Here is a 21,855-nt window from a genome sequence, read left to right as displayed (position 1 = left end):
GCTGTAAGCACCGGAAGGTTAGCACGCCTTTTTGTGTGCTTAATTAGCAGCTCGCTATGAATTAGAAATTGCACAGTAAGCACAAAATCGGCCGCTAAGCAGCGCTATGAGATTTGGCCCAGATGTTCGGAGTGCGTCTAGTGAAGGTTTTCCCTTGTATAACATCAAAATACTACACAAAATAAATCAGCTGCTACTCAAAAATTACCATTTGCCCTTCAATACTAGCATTCAGAGTCTTTAAATGTTTTAGTCTAAAACGTTCAGTCAAAATAATTTTGCTATCAAAATTCCCTGATGAAATTGTTCTCTGGCCTGGCATTTCTGGGCCAGGTTTCATAGAGCCACTTTAAGCTAACAAACACCAGTACAAGGCTTCCATAAAAAAAACGTTGTGTAAAACGTACAATCTGTGAACCAGTTCCTGTTTAAATTTGCTCAGTGGAAATTGTTTAAGCAATATTTTTCGCTTAAAGGGAAGGTACACATTTGGTAATTGTCAAAGACCAGTGTCCTCACTTGGTGTATCCCATCATAAGCGTAAAATAACAAGCCTGTGAAAATTTGAGCTCAATTGGTCATCGGAGTTGCGAGAAAATGATGAAAGAAAAACCACCATTGTTGGACGAATTTGTGTGCTTTCAGAGAGGAATAAAAGACTTCTAGCTAGAAGTCTTTTATTTTTTGAGTGAGAAATTTCCTCTTTCTCAAAATTTACGTTACTTCAGAGGGAGTCGTTTCCCACAGTCGTTTCCCACAATGTTTTATACTATCATTATCAACAGCTCTCCAATGCTAGTTACCAAGTCAGTTTTTAAGTTAATATTTTTTAAGTTAATAGTCGTTTCCCACAATGTTTTGTACTATCATTATCAACAGCTCTCCAATGCTAGTTACCAAGTCAGTTTTTAAGTTAATATTTGTTTTGAGTAATTACCAAACGTGTACCTTCCCTTTAAGTTAATATTTGTTATGAGTAATTACCAAACGTGTACCTTCCCTTTAAGTTAATATTTGTTTTGAGTAATTACCAAACGTGTACCTTCCCTTTAAGTTAATATTTGTTTTGAGTAATTACCAAACGTGTACCTTCCCTTTAAGTTAATATTTGTTTTGAGTAATTACCAAACGTGTACCTTCCCTTTAAGTTAATATTTGTTTTGAGTAATTACCAAACGTGTACCTTCCCTTTAAGTTAATATTTGTTTTGAGTAATTACCAAACGTGTACCTTCCCTTTAAGTTGATATTTGTTTTGAGTAATTACCAAACGTGTACCTTCCCTTTAAGTTGATATTTGTTATGAGTAATTACCAAACGTGTACCTTCCCTTTAAGTTAATATTTGTTTTGAGTAATTACCAAACGTGTACCTTCCCTTTAAAGGAGCTCTATGGAATTAGGCCAAGGACTAGAGTCTAAGCTGTATGCATTCACAAAATAAGAATGTATACAAGCAATCTTTTACAGTGTGTAACTAATTCTTGTGGAATTTTGTGAACTAATTACTTTGTGAATTTATATAACAATTTCTTTTTTATTGTTCATCTATCATCCTTGCTTATCGACACCTTTTTTGATATTTAATATCTATTTTAAATCCACAAAACACCCCAAATTATAACCTAAAAGATTGCACAAGAAACTGACATTCAAATAATAGGATCAATTATGAACGCTGGAATATTACTGCAAAACATGTGGGAGCCTCATTTTAAAATTAGAGGAACAATCACCAGGACTTGAACTAACTCCTGAGCGCCGATCTCACATTTGAAGAGTTATATCTCAACTGTGTTTCACAATTAACTTCTAAGCAAAGGTTAGGCGAAAGCCACGGTGGATGATTATTCAATGGTAGAACTGTAGGAAGTCTTATAAATATAAGAGTATACGAGTAGAATTTAGATTAAAAATACAGCTTGGGCCAAAACCATCATGTATATTCCTTTCGTATAATAAACCACTAAAATAAAAATAAAAATAGCTACATAATTAACGTAAATAAAAAAATCCTTGAAAAGTACTTTTTTTGTTAGCTCAAACCAACTAGATAAAAAAAAAAAAAGTTCATACCCCTCATGACAAGATCCATACGGACAACAAAAAGTGAACAGCTCTCTTACCAGATTTAAAGAAAAAACACACAACAAACCAATCAGCTTGCTACATCGGTAACATGTGATCATCCCTCTCTTCATCTTCATCGAATCCTAGTTGGTCGTCGCCGAGGCCTTTGTAACTCCGTGATTCCCGGGGAGGACTTGTCCGAAACACCAAGTTACATCCATCCTGAGGTTTAATTAAAAATAATAATAACATCAACCAGTTTTTATAAAGTGCTTTTCACACCCGAAGGGCGTCGCAAAGCGCTTCTGACATTATTACCCCTGGTCACTGCAGTGACCTGGGCCATTTAATTAACTCCTTAAACCTTAAACCATTTCAGCACAATCTGTCAAAAAAGGTGTTTTTTGATTTGGTGAAATTTTTTTGTCTTGTTTTTATGTGCAATGAGCATCATGTTTAGTGTATATTTACTAATGACAAATTGATAGTTTTTGCGCATACACCGATGTGCATAAGGCACTGAATACTTAGAACTGTAACTTTCCAGATTCCTGTAAAAATCTCCACACGCATAATAACCATGTGGGATTTGAACCCATCACCCTTGCCTTTTATAAAAAGCAGGTGTTTTCGCTAGTCCACTGAGATAGCCCTGTAGCTATGTAGAGCACAGATCAAAGCACCGAGTACCTCAACTATCAATTTATTATTACTATTAAAGATGCTATGTCAGATTTTTGGCCCCAATTGAATTTTAAATCAAAATTTTTGGGTCAAATCGGCCGAAAATCTGACATAGCATCTTTAACATTTTTGACAATACTCACGGCTACAAGGTTTCCGAAATCCCTCCAGAAAGATATATTTGGGAATTGCTCGATACCCTTCGCACCTATAAGAAAGCGTTGATACAAGAAACCTAGGAGGAGGTAGGCTACGATAACACTCAAAGTTCTGCGGATGAAAAAAACAAAATAGAATCGTAAAAAGTGTGAAGAATTTGGACCAAGTAAAAGGAAAGCTTCAGGCTTAGAATTATATCTTAGAGAGGGCAAGGCCATTTCCTTTTTTTTTCAAAAGGCACTTCCATTGTGGAATCTTTAAGTCTACGGGAAACCTTGAAGGGGCACAAAGGCGAAGACCTAGCCAGTCAGACCACTTGGAGAGGATTGATTTTGACTCGGGCCTTGAACTTTGCTCTTGAAGGGGTGCAGCAATTTTCCTCTGGTGAGGGGCAAATCTATGAGGAAAATGCAAGTTTGTATTGGAACCTTGCAGAGGGCACCACATCAATGGGAGACTTTGGAACGCTAGGTGGCAGCAGACTTACCAGGTAAATTTCCATTGTATACGTAATTCTGAGCATGCGCAAGAACAATGGATTTTACCTGGTAAGTCTGCTGCCACCTTGCATCCCACTGTAGGTGCTAAGGAACCATTCGAAGCCTGTTGGCTTGTCCACACGTGTTTTAAGTGGAAATTCGCCAGTGGACCACTATTGGTAAAAAAATCAGAATTATTGTTAGCATAAAAACTTATTGGTATCGAGCAATGGAGAGCCATCGATAGTATAAAACATTGTAGAAAAATGGCTCCCTCTGAAGTCACGTAGTTTTTAAGTGTTTTTCGTGCATGTTTGTATACGAATTTGACACCCAAAATGACACCCAGGATCGGCACACAAGAGTAGGCCTACGCTGCGCGTATTGCAAGGGGTCTATTAAAACAAATAACCCTCCCACTTACATAATGACTAGTACAGATCCGACACTCAGACCTTCTATGGGTGAAACAGTGGATACCGTACATGCCGCTGAAGTACTGATCTCAAATATATAGGAGCAATCCTTTTGCTTGTCTCTGTTCTCCTCAATAACAGCTGAATTACCCTGTAAAGACAAACAGGGCTTGAATTTTTGGGGACAAAAATCCACAATTTTCACCTGACCAGACTTTGTCTTAAAGGAACGTTACAGAAATGGTAAGAAAACAAAATCGTGAAGGTCACAAATTTACATCAAACTTACACACACGGTCTAATGATGATGATAGTAGAAAACATCCCTTGAAATATTTCTGAGATATAAATAATCAAATTTCACGTTCAGTGAGCGTTTTATTCATTTTTTTGTTTGCATCAATGTCATGCAAAATGTGTAATCGTTTTTTTCACTATTTTCTCGTGACCCAGATAGCCGATCGATCTCAAACTTCTACAGGTTTGTCAGTTTATGTATATGGCTGATTACATAAAGTGGTTACACTGACAGCAACTGTTTTGTTAGCAAAACCAATTCTGTAATGTTCTTTTAAAGGGTCTGAGTACTTTTTCCTAACACAAAACACAATGTCCACAGATTTACATAAAACTTACACAGTTTGGAGATAATGATAGTAGAAAGCTTCCCTTGAAATTTTACTTACTGAGGTGCTGTACTTTTTGAGAAATGAGTAAAACAAATAATTTTCGTCTCAGTTGTAGCATGAAACCCGTTTTAAACCAGTTATGCTATGGCTTTTGGTATAATATCATAACTGGTTAATGGGATTTTACATGCTAAAATAATTTTGGTCTTCCTGCGACAAAAATGATTATGTGACTACGTAACCTCAGTTAGTAATATTTTGAAGGGAAGCTTTCCACTATCAATATCTTCTAAACCATGTATGTGTTATGTAAATCTGTGGACATTTTGAAAAAGTACTTGCATCCTTTAAGACCAGAATCAAAATGAGTTGAAAAAGCACTCTCAGAAAAGATTTATTTTATTTGTGTTTATAATATTAATGATAAGAATAAATAATATTTATATTGCTGAACAGAATTTCAATCTAAATACATAAACTCATACTCATGAAAGAGGGTTTTTCACATTCGCAATCAACATTTTTCCACAAAGATATTACACAAATGAGGTATACTGTTTTATTAAATAATTCTTCTTCAGTCACAGGCCTCGGGCATGTGGTCCAGAGTTGATTTAAAGCCCTGACAAACCCAGAAGGCTTTAAAAGACACCGCGCAGCATTCCCATAAGATACATTTGTAAGTCTCAAAACACAAGATACATTATCAAACTCACCACAAGAGTCTTAGTGTTGCAGAGGAGCATAATGTGAGCTTGCCTTGCCTCACCCCCACAGTGCCCTCCGTAAGTGTCACCATTTTTATAGGTAAGTAGGATCCAATCATCTGCAAAATTCAACGATAACACCATTTCATTTACACACATTATTTTTATAATATTGCTGCCCTACATGCCTAGGGAAATTGACTACTCAACTAGTAGTAGCCGCACCTCAAATAGTCGCGACTATAACACCCTTTACAAAAATTATGCTTTTTCATTGGTATAGAGCGCATCACATGACACTAGTCGCCTGGGCCTAGAAGCAAAGTTACCAGTAGTGTTGTAGCTAGATTTTAGTGGTGGGCTCTAAATCCAATTTAGTCCACCGAGGGTGGGCAGTTGTTCAAAAACTCATTCATTGGGCCATCACTACTGAAGTGCAATCCGGGGGAAATCTGTGCTTGGCAGCACATTTCAGTGTATTTTGCTCAGAGGGTTGGGCTAAATTTGTTAGTCCTGGGCAGGTCTGCCCGGTACCACCCACTGTGGATACAACATTGGTTACCACCAGTGCAGGTTTTTCACAGGTTTGTTATTTTATGTACATGTTGAGATACACCAAGTGAGAAGACTGGTCTTTGAACAATTACCAACAGTGTCCACTGTCTTTAAGCAGCTCTATGAAATTGGCCCCTTGGGGAAAGGCAGGTCGTTATTCCCCAGGGGCAGTCCCAGGGAATAGAGTAGTGTGAAAAAGGCTTAAAGTTATCTTGGCATAAATGTACATGTAGGGCCAGTAGAACTATGAGGTTCGTTCCGCTATCGTCTGGAGACGATAGCGGAACGAACCTCATAGCTCTAGTTCTTTGTCACTTACTTCCTTTTTTAATATCCACGAAAGATATTTTTCCAACCACATGTGTTTCATTGCTTTTGCTTTTGTTTAGAGAAGTTTGAAGAACGCCAACATCTTGAGTCTTTTGACCTTCCACCCCTTCACAGAACTTGATGGTGTACTGCCAGTCTTTAGGTTGGTCTTTAACGGTTACTCTGGAATAATAAAAATTTGATAAAAAATAGTTCGAATAAAATTATTCACAAAAAATAAATACTTATAATCAGACCCAGTAACTTGGGCGCTGTACTCCTTTCTTTCGAAATTTGTCATAATACCGGTCATCTGACAAAGTTCGAAAAAAGGAGTAGGCGCCCAAATTACTGACTGGGTCTTACCATAGAGTCCCTCTATGGTCTTACTATATAGTAAATTATACTTACTATAAATAGTATTTTAGTGTAACTCAAACAAATTATGGATAACTTTCCGTATGGCGCCATCCACCACCTTTTCACTCATTTTTAAAAGAGGGATATCTCATTGAGGTAATTAGATCTACTATATTATTTCATATCGAATTAAAAAGTGGTGGAGCCATTCGGAAGCTTTTCCCAAATTATCATATTATAATCTCAGTTAAATATTATTTTGGGGGCGAGCAGGCCCCCCCCCCTAATAAAAATATAATTTAATTTTTAAATAAATTAATGAAAAACACAGTGAATGAACTTCAATACAATACAACTAAGTGCAGTTGCCTTAATCCCCGCCCCCCCCCCCCATTACTCCAGCATCTTTCCCACTGATTCTTACATAAAAAACAATTTCAAATTGATTAACAAAAGTACAACAAATTACAAAAACAAAATGATATTTGTTGATCTGTCCATCAAAGGCCACGCCCCCCGCCCCTCCCCCTATACAAAAACACGATTTGTGTTTCTATAAAAAATGTTTACAAATTTTTTTTTTTTAATAATACCTGAATAGGCCTACTGTCTGTTTAAAATTGTGTACTTACGTTTGTCCTATCAACGGGTCCAACAGTACCTTGTATTTTTCCTCTGATTTACTGTCTACTGTGCAACTCGCTTGGACAACCGACAATATGCAACACAAGATCACCCAAAACAGCTCCATATTTTCTTAAAAGAAGGAAGCGAAACACAAAGTATGCTTTCTTGTTTGCCGGTCTAGTCCTAATGCACTGCTGCTGCTCTACGTTGCATTACACGTGTAGTCTGGTCATAGACCGTTCTCAATCATCATATATTTTGTGCGAGGAGGCGTTTGCTAGACTTTACTCTGCCACCGAGTCACGTGCTAATGATCGCCAGCTTACGTTTGGGGTCATACCATTTTCAAAGTACAGGGGTTTTCAAGCCAGATCAAAACTTTTTTATATTTTGTATTTGAAAAGTGTAGTAATAACGTTTAGTAAATCAATTAAACATTTTGGGATACTGAATAACTTTCAAATAGTATGGGTTTTTGTTCTGTAAAAAGGAACTTCATTCATCTTTTTAACATTGCGCTAAGTTAAGTCCCCCGTGTTCAAGTACTGTGTGCTCTTGAGAAGTAATCCAAGATGGCAGCCCCCCTGGCATGATGACCGAACTTGTTTACCAAATGGGCACACACTCACACAGCACTGTGGAATCGTCTGCATAAATATTATTTATTATACAACATTGAACATGGCATCACATGAAAGCATAAGTCAGGAAGACAGAGAAACATTCAGTGGAAAGTCAAGAGAGGTATTCTATACTATTTCTTTATCAATAATTGAATGAAAAACTGAAATTGATTTTTTTTTTTGATAACGACAGTTTGTTTGATTTTGAAATTGATCTTCTTCAACAATGAAGTGAACTCGATCGTCCCGACATGCCCGACGTCTGTGTTGACTGTAATATTCCTCTCTCTAGTTACCATGAGAATGATTTGAATGTTTGTATTGATTGTTACTAATATACTAATTTAGACCCATTAACTGGGGCGCTGTATTCCTTTTTCGAAATTTTGACATTATCCCTGTTTTTCAAAATTTCGAAAATGATTAGCGGCCCAGTTACTGGGTCTACTTTTAATTAAAGTTTTTTATAAAACTTAGTTTTGTGACCAGGGAGAGCCCAATGTCATAACATGATGATGAAGCTGGATGAAGCTGTTTACCATAGCAGAACTACTGCTTAACAAGTTTATCTGGCCCCCAGAAGGATATTTGGCCGTACGATCAATGGCAATTCAAATGTTAAATCATTCAGTGAATTATTATCAAGACATCTTTTCCAACCCTTTGCAGGAGCTACTCGTTATGATTCAGCAATTAAAGACGGAAGTTTCATCATTGCGGCAATCTCAGCAGCTTGAGGAGGAGAAAAATGCAGATGGTGGAAGCACCAAGGAGTCTCTCGGAAAATACAAAAAGAAAAGAACACAGAGGCCTTTCGACTTCTCCAAGTAAATTGGCCTTTATCAATCTGATCCCTCTTAATCCATCTCAATCCGAATGTAGGATTTGAAACTTGCAGTAAAACCATGTAGTTTTGTAAATGAACATTGTAGTTAGACCCAGTAACTGGGGCGTTGTTCTCTTTTTTTTCAAAATTTTGACATTATCGGGTCGCCCGATAGTACAAAAAAGGAGTACAGCGCCCCAGTTACTGGGTCTACAGTTTAGTAAGGTTTGCAATGTTTGAGTTGACCCAGTATCTGGGATGCTGTCCTCCTCTTTTGTTGTTTAAATTTTGACATCTGCAGTCGTCATAGGTAAAAAAAACAGAGTTACTGGGTCTAGTACATGAGTACGATTTGATACTTTGTATGGTGGAGATACATGTACACTCTTGCTCTGATCAACCAGGGGCAGTTACCTCCATGTCCCTGGTTAGTGCCTTGGTGCCCCTCATATCCTTAAGCAATTTACAATTGCTTTGTCCATGGAATGATAGTAAATGTACTTATACTGTCTTATTAACTCAGCTTTGAAGTTGCCATATAATCAAAACCCTTGATCCTCACAACAGTTTATAGAAGAACAAGGTTTACAATTATGGCAACTATGGCTTACACGTGTGCAACTGTTCCACTGGGCAGCTGATTTCCTCTTCTCTTTTTTCAAAACAGTGCCATAGAGAACTGAAAACACGATACAAAAGTAAAGTATGATCGGCCATTTCCTCTCTTTTTTTTCAATTAGAAAGTTGCATGTCTGAGCGTTAAGGAGAACTTCTATAGTATCACGACTTAATGTTACAATTAAGCTTATCTTTATGGATCATTTTCAGGTACAACAAACGTCACGTTGCTTTGAGAATTGCCTACCTTGGGTGGGACTATCAAGGATTTGCAAGCCAAGAAAACACGGAGAACACAGTTGAGGTAATAAGTTGTAAGGCATGCCTTGTATTTTTCAAGTTGATAATCAAGCTGATAACAATCAGAGGAAAGAACCCCCCCCCCCCCTCCCCCCTGGAGCGCAGGCCTGAATAGGAGACTTTCCAACGCTAGGTGGCAGCAGACATACCGGGTAAATTTCCATTGTTTACGTAGTTCTGAACATGCGCATAATTCTGAGAACAATGGATTTACCCGGTAAGTCTGCTGCCCTCTATCGTCCCAGAAAGTCTCCCATTACACTGAAGCCACAGCCTATGGTGCCCCTTCAAAAGTTTCCAAATGTCCATGGAAATGTCCAATGGAAGTGCCCTTTTCAAAATGAAAATAGCATTGCTACTCTTAAAAGAGCTGGCCTTATCCTCAGGAACAAAAATGTTGTCTTTGAAAGTTGTCTTTTAAAGAATTCTTTTATAAAGTTTTCTTTTTACAAGTTTCACCTGACATCACAGTAATCGTGGAAAGTAGGAAGGTTGACAAAAATGATTCCTTAAATTGATAAATTAAAATGTTTGCTTTCCCTAATCAGGCAGAAATATTTCAAGCCCTGACGAAGACTCGCCTGATTAAGAACCGGGAGACAGCAAACTATTCTCGCTGTGGACGCACAGACAAAGGTGTGAGTGCCTTCGGTCAGGTCATTTCTATTGACCTCAGGTCAAATCTACTGGAGGGGTCAGGGGTCATTCAGACCATCGATGGCACAGCACAAGAGAGATCAGGTGAGGTGGTTGTATGTGAAGTTATTATTATTTTATTTTTTTCCAGTTTCTAAAGTCTTAGACTTCCTTCCCTGTGTCGTCGGGATCAAAGCAGGCCTGAGGCTAGACCCAGTGACTGGGGCGCTAGGTTTTTTTTAACGAAATTTTGACATCGGTCCCCTAGATGACCGATAATGTCAAAATTTGCGCCCCAGTCACTGGGTCTAGCCTGAGGCTGTACATGAAATTATGAACTCTTTCCAGATATTTTGTGCACATACCTTCTCCCATACTCATCCGCAGTTTGCCGTGTTTCATAAAATAGAAATTCGCAGTTACGGAAAAACACCTGTGGAAAGAATCACGCTGAATGAAAAACAAAAATCCATGTTGGATGGACAAACAAATCCTGTTGCACGAAGCATTGCTTATAAATTGAAAAGAATTAAAATTCTCCTTGTACAGAATAGTATACTCTTTATTGCACATTCTGGATCCATAGTGTTTTTATTGCTTTTTGTACATGTTGATTCACTCCATCGTGAAGTAGTGTAAGTTTTTGTTTATTTCAAGTTACATTTGAGAGATTTACAAACAAAGTCATCCATTTCTGGCCACTGAGAATTTTAGAGTTAAAAATAAAATCATGAGCTGTAACATTTTTATCAAGACAATTTTAAGGTTTTTTTTTCTTTTGAAATAATAACGACTGACCCTCGCTGATATATTTTCAGGGAACAAGGAAGTTGAGATTGAATACACACACATTCTAAACAGGGTTCTACCAGAGACCATCAGATGCATAGCCTGGACGCCAGTCGACCCAAAATTTGATGCTAGGTACGGAGAAAAAAAATTAGGCATTAGTATACATAAACACGTACAGGCCTGATATTTCATGGAGGCATCGAAGGCAATTGCTTGCATGCCCCCTGGTCATTGCCTTGGTGTCCTTGAAATGCTCTTACAACTTCCTTATGAGGTGCCCTTTACAAAGGAAGAAATGCCTTGATGCCCTTACCGATTCAAAAAGGAAGCATGCAGACGTGTGCATAAATGTTCCAGTATAATGTTTTGAGTGTTTAATTCCGCCTTTTACTGAATTCTTGAATGTATTTTTTTGATTCAGGTTTAGTGCACTATACAGAACCTACAAGTATTTCATTCCAAGAGGGGATTCAGACATTGAAGTAAGTACACCAATAAAATAAAGTATATTAACTAGAAAAAAAGATGTGACAATTGCATTTTGGATAAAGAAGAATTTTTTAAGCAGCGATGGTATAAGTTTGGTAATCACTTTTAAAATGTATGGCAATTAAAACAAGATTAGGTTTTTTAAGCCCCTAAATTTGAATCTGAGAAATGTTACTGTCAGATACGTGTCTTGAGTGTTTTCCAATTACAGATTATTCTTCCTGCGTGGACATAACCGTTCAATCTTTATCCACAGGACTGGCTCGTCCATCTCATAAACTCAATTGGGTTTTCATCTGTTCATTTCTTTGCAGCTGATGAGAAATTCCGCACAAAAGTATGTCGGCGATCATGACTTTCGTAATTTCTGCAAGGTAAGAACCCCCCCAAAAATGGCCTTTGCTAAAACTCCCCTTTTCAAACTTAAAAATGTGAAATATTTATGAAAGTTAAATTGATGTGCATGTGTCTTATTTGCTGAGCTATTGAAACAGATCGAGTGAAATGAGAGGATTTGCAATAATGCCCATAATACTAAAACAGAATCAGAAGTTTTGCATTTTTTGGGGTTTCAGATGGATGTTGGAAATGGTGTTGTTAACTTTTGGCGTACGATCCTCTCTATCGACATTCAAGAATTAGATAGCCGGTAAGTCTGCAGCAATCTTCTCCTATTATTGTGACGTTTCATGGCCGAGCGGTCTAGTTCACCGGACCCAAGCTCTGGTGCTATCAGCAGCAGAGTCCGGGTACGAATCCCAGTCAGGACACTTGTGCTCTTGAGCAAGGCACTTAACCATAATTGGTTCAAAAAAGTGTGGATGCTAAAGCGTACTGCTCTACCAGACAGGCTTTTGGTGGATGATACCCTTGCCTAAATCCTGAAGGATTTCAGCCCCTGGAGTAGGTGGCAATGTTCCTGTGGTGGCAGTTGGTCTGGGTCGGTAGCCCAAGTCAGTCAAATGTATGGGCTCAATTTCGTAGAGCTGCTTAAGCAGAAACAAATTTGCAGATAAAGAATTTTCCACTTAGCAGAAATGAGCATGTGATATGGTAGTTTGCCTGATAACCTTATTCTGGTAAGCATAATTTTGCTGTGCTAAGCTACTCTTTGTGCTTGAGCAGCTCTTTGAAATCCGGCCCAGAACTTGAATCTGGAAAACTCGCTTGGCTGCAACACTATGTCATTTGAGATACAAAAGAAACCAGATATTCTTAGCAGGCTGTTGTACTTTATCTGTCTGTTTGTCTGTTTTATTTTATCTTCCTGTCTATCTGTTTACTCATTCAGTGATGATGGGTATCAGATGTACGAGCTAACAGTGACCGGCCAAGCCTTCCTGTACCACCAAGTCAGATGTATGGTTGCCATCTTGCTCCTGATTGGACAACACAAGGAGCAACCCGAGGTAGGGTACCTGACTTTATCTTCACAGCAGATTGTGAAAAAAAGTAAAAACCAGATTTAAGAAGAAAACTTATTTTACCATTTTAAAAATGTTGTCCCTTTTTTAAAATTGGTATTGAATCCCTTCAGACGGTTATTTTCTTTTTTTCCTGATTTTATTTAATTTGTCTAGTACACTTGTATTGTGGGGGCTAATGAATATCAACATAAGGAAATCCCCCACCTTTTCATAATTAGTTTTGTAAGACCCCAAATAATATTATGGTTCATAATGTTGTTTTGCATATTTTGAAGGAGAAAATAACAGGAAAACCCACCCTTGTTTCTCCACGTTTCGCCGTGTCATGACATGTGTTGAAATAAATCCGTAATTCTCGATATCGAGAATTGATATTGTTTTAATGTTTTCTCAAAAAGTAAAGCATTTTATGGAATAATATTTCAAGAGAAGTCTTTCACCATTACCTTCTGTAAACCCTGTAAGTTATTTGTAAATCTGTGAACTTTGTTTTTTGTCCGTACCGAAAGTGTCCAATGGCTTTAAACCACCTGTTGTTTCTTTATTTAGATAATTGATAGACTGCTAGACGTGAAGACCCAGCCCTGTAAACCTCAATATTCAATGGCGTCCGAGTATCCGCTCGTCCTTTATGATTGCGCCTACCGGGGAATTCACTGGATTTACGAGCAAGGTATTATCATTCGGATTGGGTGTAACCAGTGAATTATTATTATGTGGGATTTCCTTTAATGACACTGCAGCCGGTTTCCTGAAACGCTAGGATTATTCCTATCCGAGTTGGGATGGGTTCAATGCGACCTAACGTCTATGGATACGGAACTTAACTCGTCCTAAGTCATAAGATTGATCCTAAGCTAGGAAGAGTTTGGTGAAATCGATGGCTGGACACCTTTGGTAATTGTCAAAGACCAGTATTCTCACTTGGTGTATCCCAAAATAATATGTATAAAATAATACAAACCTGTGAACAATTTTGGCTCAATTGGTCTTAAGTGGCAAGAAAATAATGAAAGGAAAAAAAAACTTGTGGCACACAGTTGTGTGCTTTTAGATGTTTAAAAAATGCTTCTGGCTCGAAGTCTTTTAATATTTGAGTGAGAAATTACCTTTTTCTCAAAAACTACTACTTTTTCGATTTTGTCTCACAAATACCTCCCAGTTGAGTCATGGCATCAAAGATTTCTTTAATCGATTCTCGCTTCGGTCATCAAGTGAGTGCTTTGTTAATTTAGTAATTATTATATAACTTTTTCAGGGGACCAGAAGCACAATATTTCTCGACTTCAAAGCATGTGGGCTCATAATGTTGTAAGGTAATACTTGTCTCTTAAAATTTGTTTGTTTTTTTGCAAATTTTTGGCTAAAACATAGGCCAGTGTTGCAAGTGTCAAGACAGGGACTCAAACCCACAAATCGCTGATCAGAACATCTTAACTTGAGTCCGATGCTCAAGACTCTTTGTCTCACGATACACCACATAAGGAATCGAACTGGCCTTAGCTACTTGTCGAGAAGGCTCTGTAGTCAACTGGTTCAGACACCCAGGCCAAATTTCATAAAGCTGTTAAGCAAAAAACACTGCTTAAATAATGTCTTTGCTAAGCAACAATGCGTCGGGCAGCAGCAACAACAATGCAAATTTCGCGTAACTTAAGGTAGTAACTTGTTTCTGCTAAGCAATACTCTTCTGTGCTTAGCAAGTTTTTGTGCTTACAGGCTTCATGAAACTGGCCCAGCCTAATTTCACAAAACTGCTTAAGTATAAAAAGTAGCAAAGACCACAGAACCTCAGGAGGTTCACACACTGTGTACAACACAAGGACATAATGCGGACTGCTTCTTACTTCCTTTCAAAGGGAGAAGAAAAAAGTGACCTGTTGGGTTTTGACGATTTCTTTACACTCTTTCAAGGAAATTTGAAGGATCGAGGAGATTTTTGAGAAAATCCTGAAAAATCACAAGCCTAATCACTGTGAATTTCTTACCCAGGACGGCTACTCTTAAGAGAATGCTGGATGGACTCCAGAGTGCCCCTGTTCAAACACTGAAGACAGAGAGCTCCGGACAGGACCAAACCAATCAGAGAGAGGAGGATGCATCGCTGAGACCAATAATAACAAATCAAACTGCTTTCCTTCTGCTTGGTACTAAGTCTAAATCGTACAAACCACTCCTGCAGAGGCCAGTGTGTGGTGAGTGAATGAAACAGTGGTGTATAGTTGATCACACAATAACAGAATCATAATAATAAGCAGGATTTATAGAGCGCCCAACATCAAATAGTGTTTGAGTGCATTCTCCTTTTTATATTATATAATTTCCTTTTTTGCTGGCAGAGTGGCAGGGGTCTTGATTAACACATCTCAAGATGACAGTTTTGATACTTTTGTATAACCTTGACAGCCCCTGTCCAACTTGTTATTATTGTGTATGTCTAAAGATTTAAAATAAATAACATAAATTAGTAACTGAGCGCTTTACAATACTAAAAAGCAAATGTACTAATCCCAAAATACAGCAAACAGGGAGCTCAACCATCAGTGTTTAAAAAGAACCCACAAATTTTGAAAAAAAACCGCCTGTTATTATTGTGTCAATAATAAAAAGTCGCAGAAACGTGGTAAAGTTTCATTCAAGAAAATTTGTACATAATATCATTGCTAAAAAGATAGGTCCTTAGGCGATGCTTGAAGACATTGACAGCAGAGACAGTTCTAATATCTAAAGGCAGATTGTTCCCAATGAGCGGTAGTTTATTGTACACCACAAAACATGAACACTGTCAACGACCATCTTGTCAGCTAAACCAATACTGTTTAGTATCTTTAAAAGTTATCTGTTGTAATTATTTGTGTTTCATTTTTGGTTTCCTTTGACAGAGAGCCTTGAGGACCGCATCCGACACTTCACCAAAAAGAGACGGATAGAGACCATAGATACTAGTGAATAAGGCCCCCCCCCAAAAAAAAATGTTTAGCGTTCTGACTTTTTGAAAAAAGGGAAAGAGGAGGGCTTTTTTTTTATTTTTTTTTATTTTATATAAATGACCGGCCAAAACATTTAGACTTTTTAAACCTTTTCTCAAAAATAGGTCAGAATATTTGAGGCAAAAAATACCTCTTTCTCAAAAACTACGTTACGTAAGCCAGTTCTCACAATGTTTTATAATATCAACAGCTTTCCATTGCTCGTTTATGCTAACAATTATTTTGAGTAATTACCAATAGGGTCCATGTGCCTTTTATAAAAAAAAATATTAGGTAAGGTTTTCAAAACCACCACTTTGGCTTGGGATCTGTCTGCCTGTTTGAAGCCCCATATAGCAAGCACACTGTTCAAAATTTGATTGAGCCTAGCTAAGCTGTAGCCTTAGCTTAGCCTAGCGCAAGCCGGAGCCAAAGCTAAACTTGACCAGGCGCCCCTGGGACTAAGTGTCTGGAACAGACTAGAAAGTTTTATCTCAAGAATTTGCAGCATTTTTTTTTTTACAGAAGTTTGCATTCTACCTTTTCGCCAACTTCTAAAACCTTTTTATATTAGTTCTAGTGGTAAAAACATAATTTAAATAAAACATTGATACCATAAAATAACTGTGTCATCTCTTTTATTTATGCTCTGTTTTACTCTTTTAACCGTGTAAAAATCGAACTGAGAATTTCAGCCAGGGAAGGTTGGATGGGTGTACCACACTAAAACGGTCAAAATCTCTTACTTTGAATAAGACCTTTTTGGGGGTCATGCAACTAATAGGCCGATAAGTTTGTGAAAGATAGAGAACGCCCTCCACGGCCGGTCGGTCAAATGTATATTTACTGGAGGTAGTAAACTGCAACAAACGCCTTATCTCTGGTCACCGTGGTTTTGTATACACAACGTTCACGCGATTGATTGATTTTGCAGAAAGTTTAAAAGTTTGTATCAAAAATCAAGTTGTTATCATGTCGTCAGATTCGAATAAAGTTAAGAAGAAACGCAGCAAATCTAAGACAGCTGTAGGGGATAATTCGAAAGCTGGACAGAGTACTTCAACAGGCGCCTCGTACCAGGAGAAGGTAAAATTTACCGTAAATTATGATGTTTTGTTGTTGTTCATATCTATTGTAATTTGTATTGACTGTCAGTGTCGGTGAACAAAAAACTATTTTGCGTGCTTTTAATAAAGAACGGTAATTTGTTTGTGCATTGTTATGATTGTTGTTGTACCTGGCACCACGATTCGGGAGTGTTTGTCATGTTTTTTTTTGCTTGGAACCAGCTCATCGTGTGTCAATAACAAAAAATAGAAAAAAAACACAATTGCGTCATGCAACTTTCATACATACTGTTTTTATATAGGCCTAGAACTTATTTACTAAAAATAGAGGGGTCCTACTACTTGCCGTCAACTCGCTGTTAACTCCTCCAATACATTTAAAATCCAAAAGATGCACAGAACTGTAAAGTATCAGCTCAAAGAGAATTCACGTAAGTTTTAGGTCATATTTCGGAATAAAATTTTAGTTTTTTTCTCGTGAAAAAATTATCTCGAAGCAGCAAAACTGTCGGCCGCCATCTTGCTTTTTCACATTGATTAGTCTTGGCCCAAGATGTCAATGATTGGAACCTTTTTTTTATCAACACAAAGTCGTTTTTGTGAATGAATTCGTTAACGAGAATTTATATTGTTTTGCTGTTTTCTCAAAAAGTAAAGCATTTCATGGAATAATATTTCAAGAGAAGTCTTTCACCATTGCCTTCTGTAAACCCTGTAAGTTATTTGTAAATCTGTGATTTTTTTTTTTTTTTCTGAACCGAAAGGGTCCAATGGCTTTCATACATTAACAAATTAATTGCCATTGTTTACACTTTCTTGTTTTGCAGTTAAAATCTGTTTTGACTGGAGAAAAGGTGGACCTGAACACCAAAGAGTTCCTTGGGGCAAAGATTTCAGCCAAAGCGTTCCAGCAGTTAACACCTCACGAGATCCGAGATTTAAAAACAGTGTTTGATGCTTTTGCAGATAGCGATGGGTAAATTTTGCAAGTTCCTCCAATCCTTTCCATGTGTTGAAATGGTTTATTTCAAAACAAATTCGATGAAAAAACGTGTGATAAAAATTGTAACAAGTTCATAAAATAAGCCACTTTTGATCAAAAAAATACATTTTAGCGAGAATATAGAAAAACGAGTTGATAATAAGCATTAACCAGCACAACATTAACAACGAAAACACTAGGAACTCATTTTAAAAAGTGACAAGGCCAATTTTTGGTGGGAGAACATATGGAAGCTAATTTTCTTTCAGTGGGGCGGAGGTCGAAAAAAAATAGTTAGCTGGCTTGCTTGCAAAGACAAAATTGGTTATGTGTCGTGACTATGAGCAGTATGTTTCACCATACCCAAGCTCTGGTGCTGTCAGCAGCAGAGTGTGGGTTTGAATTCCAGTGAGGACTCGGAGCAAGACACTAAAACCATAATTGTTTTGAAATGTTGTTGAAGGTAGTGGATTATTCTATACCAGCCAGGCTCCTAGTGAATGATGCCCTTGCCTACATCCTTGTTGGTTGTGAAGGGAGGGGGCGTAGCCCTGTTTGAGCCCCAGCAGTAGGTGGCAATTGACGACAGTTGAACTGGTTCAATAGCCTAAATCAGTTAAGTTTAGCCATGGAGATAGAAATGAGAGTTTGGCAGTATCTCATAACATCGATATATTTTCCACTTTTTTATTTACTTCCAAGTGTCCTGGTACACATCAATACAAGGCAAAAACCCTTTGTTTGAAGTATTTTTGGTTGAAGAAACTACTAAAAAGTTAGTCTGAATGCCCTTCTTATCACTTGATTTGGTGCTTTTGGCCAACCGAGGCTCAAATGCCAACTTAGAAAAATAGGGGGGGGGGGGTAGTTTTATTGTATAACAAGAATAAAGGATTAAAACAAACATGGAGGTAGAATCAAACAGCTTAAAAACAAAACAAATAAAAGGTATTCTTTGCCTCTAAGATGTCAAAAACTTAATTTTGTTGTCACAGTATGATCAAAGCTGACGCGGTTAGGAACACTATGAGAGCTCTTGGGTTCAAGCTGACGAAGCAACAGGCACGTGCAATGGTAGCAGATATGGACCTGGATAGATCAGGGTAAGACTATACATGTGCATATACTTAGTTGAAATTTGTTGTCTAAAATTCTCTTTTTTTTATGTATAGACCCAATGAACACTGCGCATACACGCGCGTCTCCTGTCCGCCATGTTGGGGGTCAAAATGTACACAAAAGGATGGTACACGTGTTTACGCACCAATGCGCGTGTAAGCACATGTTTACCCCCAACATGGCGGACGGTTGTGTTTCGTTGTACTGTCCTCTAATAGGACAATAGCAACATTTGCATTACAATAAAGGTAGTTTGGCCAGTCCCAGCGATCTTGTTGTAACCAGTCGACTGTAGTTGGAGTTGTGGGAGTAAACAGTTGTAAACGTTGATTTTGTTTGGAATCGTGAAGTGAAAATTCTGAGATAAGTTTAAAAAAAAGTATCTGCCTTGATGGTGCACAGAAGCCTCAAAGGAAGTACTTTCTACATAATTTGGGAAATACTGGCATTTTTGAACGGCTAAACACATTATACAGGAATCAATGGGGCTCAGAAATTGGGTGCATATCAGAAAGGGCAAACGGTAGATTGAGTCTTCTATTCTTTAATTTTTTTAATAATTTGCAGGACCATCGACTTCAGTGAATTCCTAGAGTTTATTATTGATAGACAGGGAACGGCGAGAGACGTATTTGCCGAAATACAGCAAGGCTTTCGAATGTTTGATTATGGTGAGTATGGTAACAATAGAATATACCACTAGGCATCGGTTTGAATTGTGCAAGTTCAAAGAAAAATGCGCTTGTTGCACAAATGTTTGTTCTTTCAGATGCCAAAAAAAAAAAAAGAGACTTCAGGCCTGATATTTAGGTGAAGAAATACCCCTTTCTCAAAAACTTTGTTACTTCAGAGGGAGCCGTTTCTCACAATGTTTTATACTATCAACAGCTCTCCACTGCTCGTTACCAAATAAGTTTTTATGCTTACAGCTATTTTGAGTAATAACCAAGTGTCCAGTGCCTTAAAAAAACAACACTTAAGTTTTACTGATGTACCCTCTCTCTTTTCTCTTGGCTTGGTATAATCCAGAAGGAACAGGGAGGATCACCTTGGATAACTTAAAGAAAGCTTGCAAGGAGGCGGGGGTCAAATTCACCGAGCAGGAATTACGAGACATGATCGAAGAAGCAGATCGGAACGGGGACAACGAGGTAGACCTCCAGGAGTTTACAAACGTCATGCTGAAAACCAATCTGTTTTAACTCGGTCTGGTGTATAAGGATGATGGTAATGTCATGGTGGCCGAGCAGTCAGGTCCACTGGACTCAATTCTGGTTCAAAGAGAGCTGCTCAAGCACAAAAAAATACCAGAATAAGGTTACCAGCCATACTAGCTTGTTTACATGTGCAATTCTTGACTGATATCCTGCTAATATCTGCTATTAAGCAGAAAACTGTCTGGGTCCACTTTCAAAGAGCTGCTGAAGCACAAAAAGTAGCTAAGCACAACAAATCTATGCTTACCAGGATAAGTTTACCAGCCATGCTAGCTTGTCACATGTACAATTTTCGACTGGTGACCTGCTAATTTCTGCTAAACAGAAAACTGTTAAGCATTATTTTACACTTAAGCAGCTTTATGAAACTGGGCCCTGGGACTCAAGTTCTGAGTCCACTCTCAAAGAGCTGCTGAAGCACAAGGTAGCTAAGCACAACAAAATTATGCTTACCAGAAAAAGGTTACCAACCAAACTACCACATCACATGTACAATATGTGCCTGGTATCCTGCTAATTTCTGCTTAGCTGACAATTGTTAAGCAATATTTTCTGCTTAAGCAGTTCTATAAAATTGGGCACTGGTATTTTTTTGAGAGTTTGGGTTCAACTTGTTTTTAGCTGATTACCAATCCTGCAGCTGATTTCACGAAACGGATAGGATTAATCCTATCTCGAGTTAGGACAAGTAACCCCCTGCCTAACTTAGGATGGGTTCAATGCGTCCTACGTCTTTGAATACGGAACTTAACTCCTCGCAAGTCCTTAGATTAATCCTAAGTTAGGAAGAGTTTGGTGAGATCGACAGCTGAATCCTTTGCCTTCAAACTTTAGGGCAGTTAATTTAAATACTAAAACTTGCCAATAATGCTCTTAAACCAAGGTAGAGGTGCAATGAGAAAAAAATAGGAAATGAAAGTGACTGCTTGTTAGAGTACACATTTTCAAATAAACTTTACTTAAATTGAAGATACAGACACTTTGCTCAAGTATGTATAAAAAAAATTAAAAATGCAAACCATGACAAATAATAAATAAATGATGTACATACATACATACATGTAGTACAAATTCTACATCAGTAGAAATATTGATTAACAGGGTTTCTTTGACCATAGAGAAAGGAAACTGTTTGACGTATCCAAGCTGGAATTACAGTGTAAAAGAATGTTCACATGAATTTGTATGTTGTCCGTTCATTTACTTTGTTCTGCCAACTCCAATACATCCTCACTTATCAACAAGATCAAGTTAGTGGGGCTCAAAATTGTTGAACCTGGACCACCGGCCGGAGGCCAGTGATTCTAGTAAACAGGACAAATCCGGTGGTATAACTTTCTGTTTTTCAATTCAGCCGTCTAATGTCGAGTTGGAATCAGGTATCACCCATAAAACAAAACAAGAAATATAAATCTACTCTTTAGTGTGTGTTGATACAAAAACAAAATTGAGATGACAAAACTTTGTTCTCAATTTGATTTTGGTCTTGCAAAAAAACCCAATGAAGATTCTTAGCTTCAAGTACAAGTCCTCCTGTCTTGTAGATACCCCCCCCCCCAATTTGAGCCTAGGTTTACATGTAGTGTTCACTTGAACTGTGACGATATGTACACACAAAGTGAAATTGTCTTTGTTAAAAGTTACTAGTCAGCATTACCACAGCTTAACAGTTTGTTTGTATAAAGAAGGTTGATGTCAACAGTCACTTTCTGCCAAATTGATCAAAATACTTTTACATTTAAATTTGTGTTTTTTTTTTAAATATCATCTATGCACAGGCGATTTTGACGATATGAA

At 37.8% G+C, this 21,855-nt stretch overlaps 3 protein-coding genes across 3 annotated transcripts; 2 read left to right on the top strand and 1 right to left on the bottom strand.

The window, feature by feature from the left end:
* Positions 1 to 1,314: 1,314 nt before the first annotated feature.
* LOC117302357 (cation-dependent mannose-6-phosphate receptor-like) lies at positions 1,315 to 7,197 on the bottom strand. Its single transcript, XM_033786277.1, has 6 exons — positions 6,999 to 7,197; positions 6,017 to 6,189; positions 5,152 to 5,261; positions 3,815 to 3,957; positions 2,896 to 3,022; positions 1,315 to 2,290 (listed from the first exon to the last, which is right to left on the bottom strand). Exons 1-6 carry the CDS (start codon positions 7,115 to 7,117, stop codon positions 2,165 to 2,167), a joined length of 798 nt encoding a protein of 265 aa, XP_033642168.1. The 5' UTR covers positions 7,118 to 7,197; the 3' UTR covers positions 1,315 to 2,164.
* Positions 7,198 to 7,387: 190 nt separating this feature from the next.
* Positions 7,388 to 15,666, top strand: LOC117302344 (tRNA pseudouridine(38/39) synthase-like). The gene is made up of 13 exons (XM_033786259.1): positions 7,388 to 7,737; positions 8,286 to 8,443; positions 9,271 to 9,364; positions 9,909 to 10,101; positions 10,815 to 10,920; positions 11,210 to 11,270; positions 11,592 to 11,651; positions 11,853 to 11,926; positions 12,569 to 12,686; positions 13,254 to 13,377; positions 13,963 to 14,020; positions 14,697 to 14,899; positions 15,587 to 15,666. Exons 1-13 carry the CDS (start codon positions 7,675 to 7,677, stop codon positions 15,655 to 15,657), a joined length of 1,383 nt encoding a protein of 460 aa, XP_033642150.1. The 5' UTR covers positions 7,388 to 7,674; the 3' UTR covers positions 15,658 to 15,666.
* Positions 15,667 to 16,542: 876 nt separating this feature from the next.
* Positions 16,543 to 20,320, top strand: LOC117302556 (caltractin-like). Its single transcript, XM_033786531.1, has 5 exons — positions 16,543 to 16,759; positions 17,568 to 17,716; positions 18,718 to 18,825; positions 19,409 to 19,512; positions 19,871 to 20,320. Exons 1-5 carry the CDS (start codon positions 16,646 to 16,648, stop codon positions 20,041 to 20,043), a joined length of 648 nt encoding a protein of 215 aa, XP_033642422.1. The 5' UTR covers positions 16,543 to 16,645; the 3' UTR covers positions 20,044 to 20,320.
* The last annotated feature ends 1,535 nt before the right edge of the window (positions 20,321 to 21,855 follow it).

The sequence above is a fragment of the Asterias rubens genome, chromosome 18 (assembly GCF_902459465.1).
Source record: "Asterias rubens chromosome 18, eAstRub1.3, whole genome shotgun sequence".
NCBI lineage: Eukaryota > Metazoa > Echinodermata > Asteroidea > Forcipulatida > Asteriidae > Asterias > Asterias rubens.
The sequence above is the reverse complement of the archived record's forward strand: the minus strand, read 5'-3'. Positions and strand labels throughout refer to the sequence as shown.

Excerpts from the sequence above, each read along its gene's own strand:
- LOC117302357 (XM_033786277.1), bottom strand. The coding sequence starts at position 7,117 with ATGGAGCTGTTTTGGGTGATCTTGTGTTGCATATTGTCGGTTGTCCAA. Across the intron at positions 6,190-6,998 it reads GACCCGTTGATAGGACAAAC|AGTAACCGTTAAAGACCAAC; the intron begins GTAAGTACACAA and ends TTATTATTCCAG. Across the intron at positions 3,958-5,151 it reads GCAACACTAAGACTCTTGTG|GGTAATTCAGCTGTTATTGA; the intron begins GTGAGTTTGATA and ends TTGTCTTTACAG.
- LOC117302344 (XM_033786259.1), top strand. The coding sequence starts at position 7,675 with ATGGCATCACATGAAAGCATAAGTCAGGAAGACAGAGAAACATTCAGT. Across the intron at positions 9,365-9,908 it reads ACACGGAGAACACAGTTGAG|GCAGAAATATTTCAAGCCCT; the intron begins GTAATAAGTTGT and ends TTCCCTAATCAG. Across the intron at positions 12,687-13,253 it reads AACACAAGGAGCAACCCGAG|ATAATTGATAGACTGCTAGA; the intron begins GTAGGGTACCTG and ends TTCTTTATTTAG.
- LOC117302556 (XM_033786531.1), top strand. The coding sequence starts at position 16,646 with ATGTCGTCAGATTCGAATAAAGTTAAGAAGAAACGCAGCAAATCTAAG. Across the intron at positions 17,717-18,717 it reads GCTTTTGCAGATAGCGATGG|TATGATCAAAGCTGACGCGG; the intron begins GTAAATTTTGCA and ends TTGTTGTCACAG. Across the intron at positions 19,513-19,870 it reads CTTTCGAATGTTTGATTATG|AAGGAACAGGGAGGATCACC; the intron begins GTGAGTATGGTA and ends GGTATAATCCAG.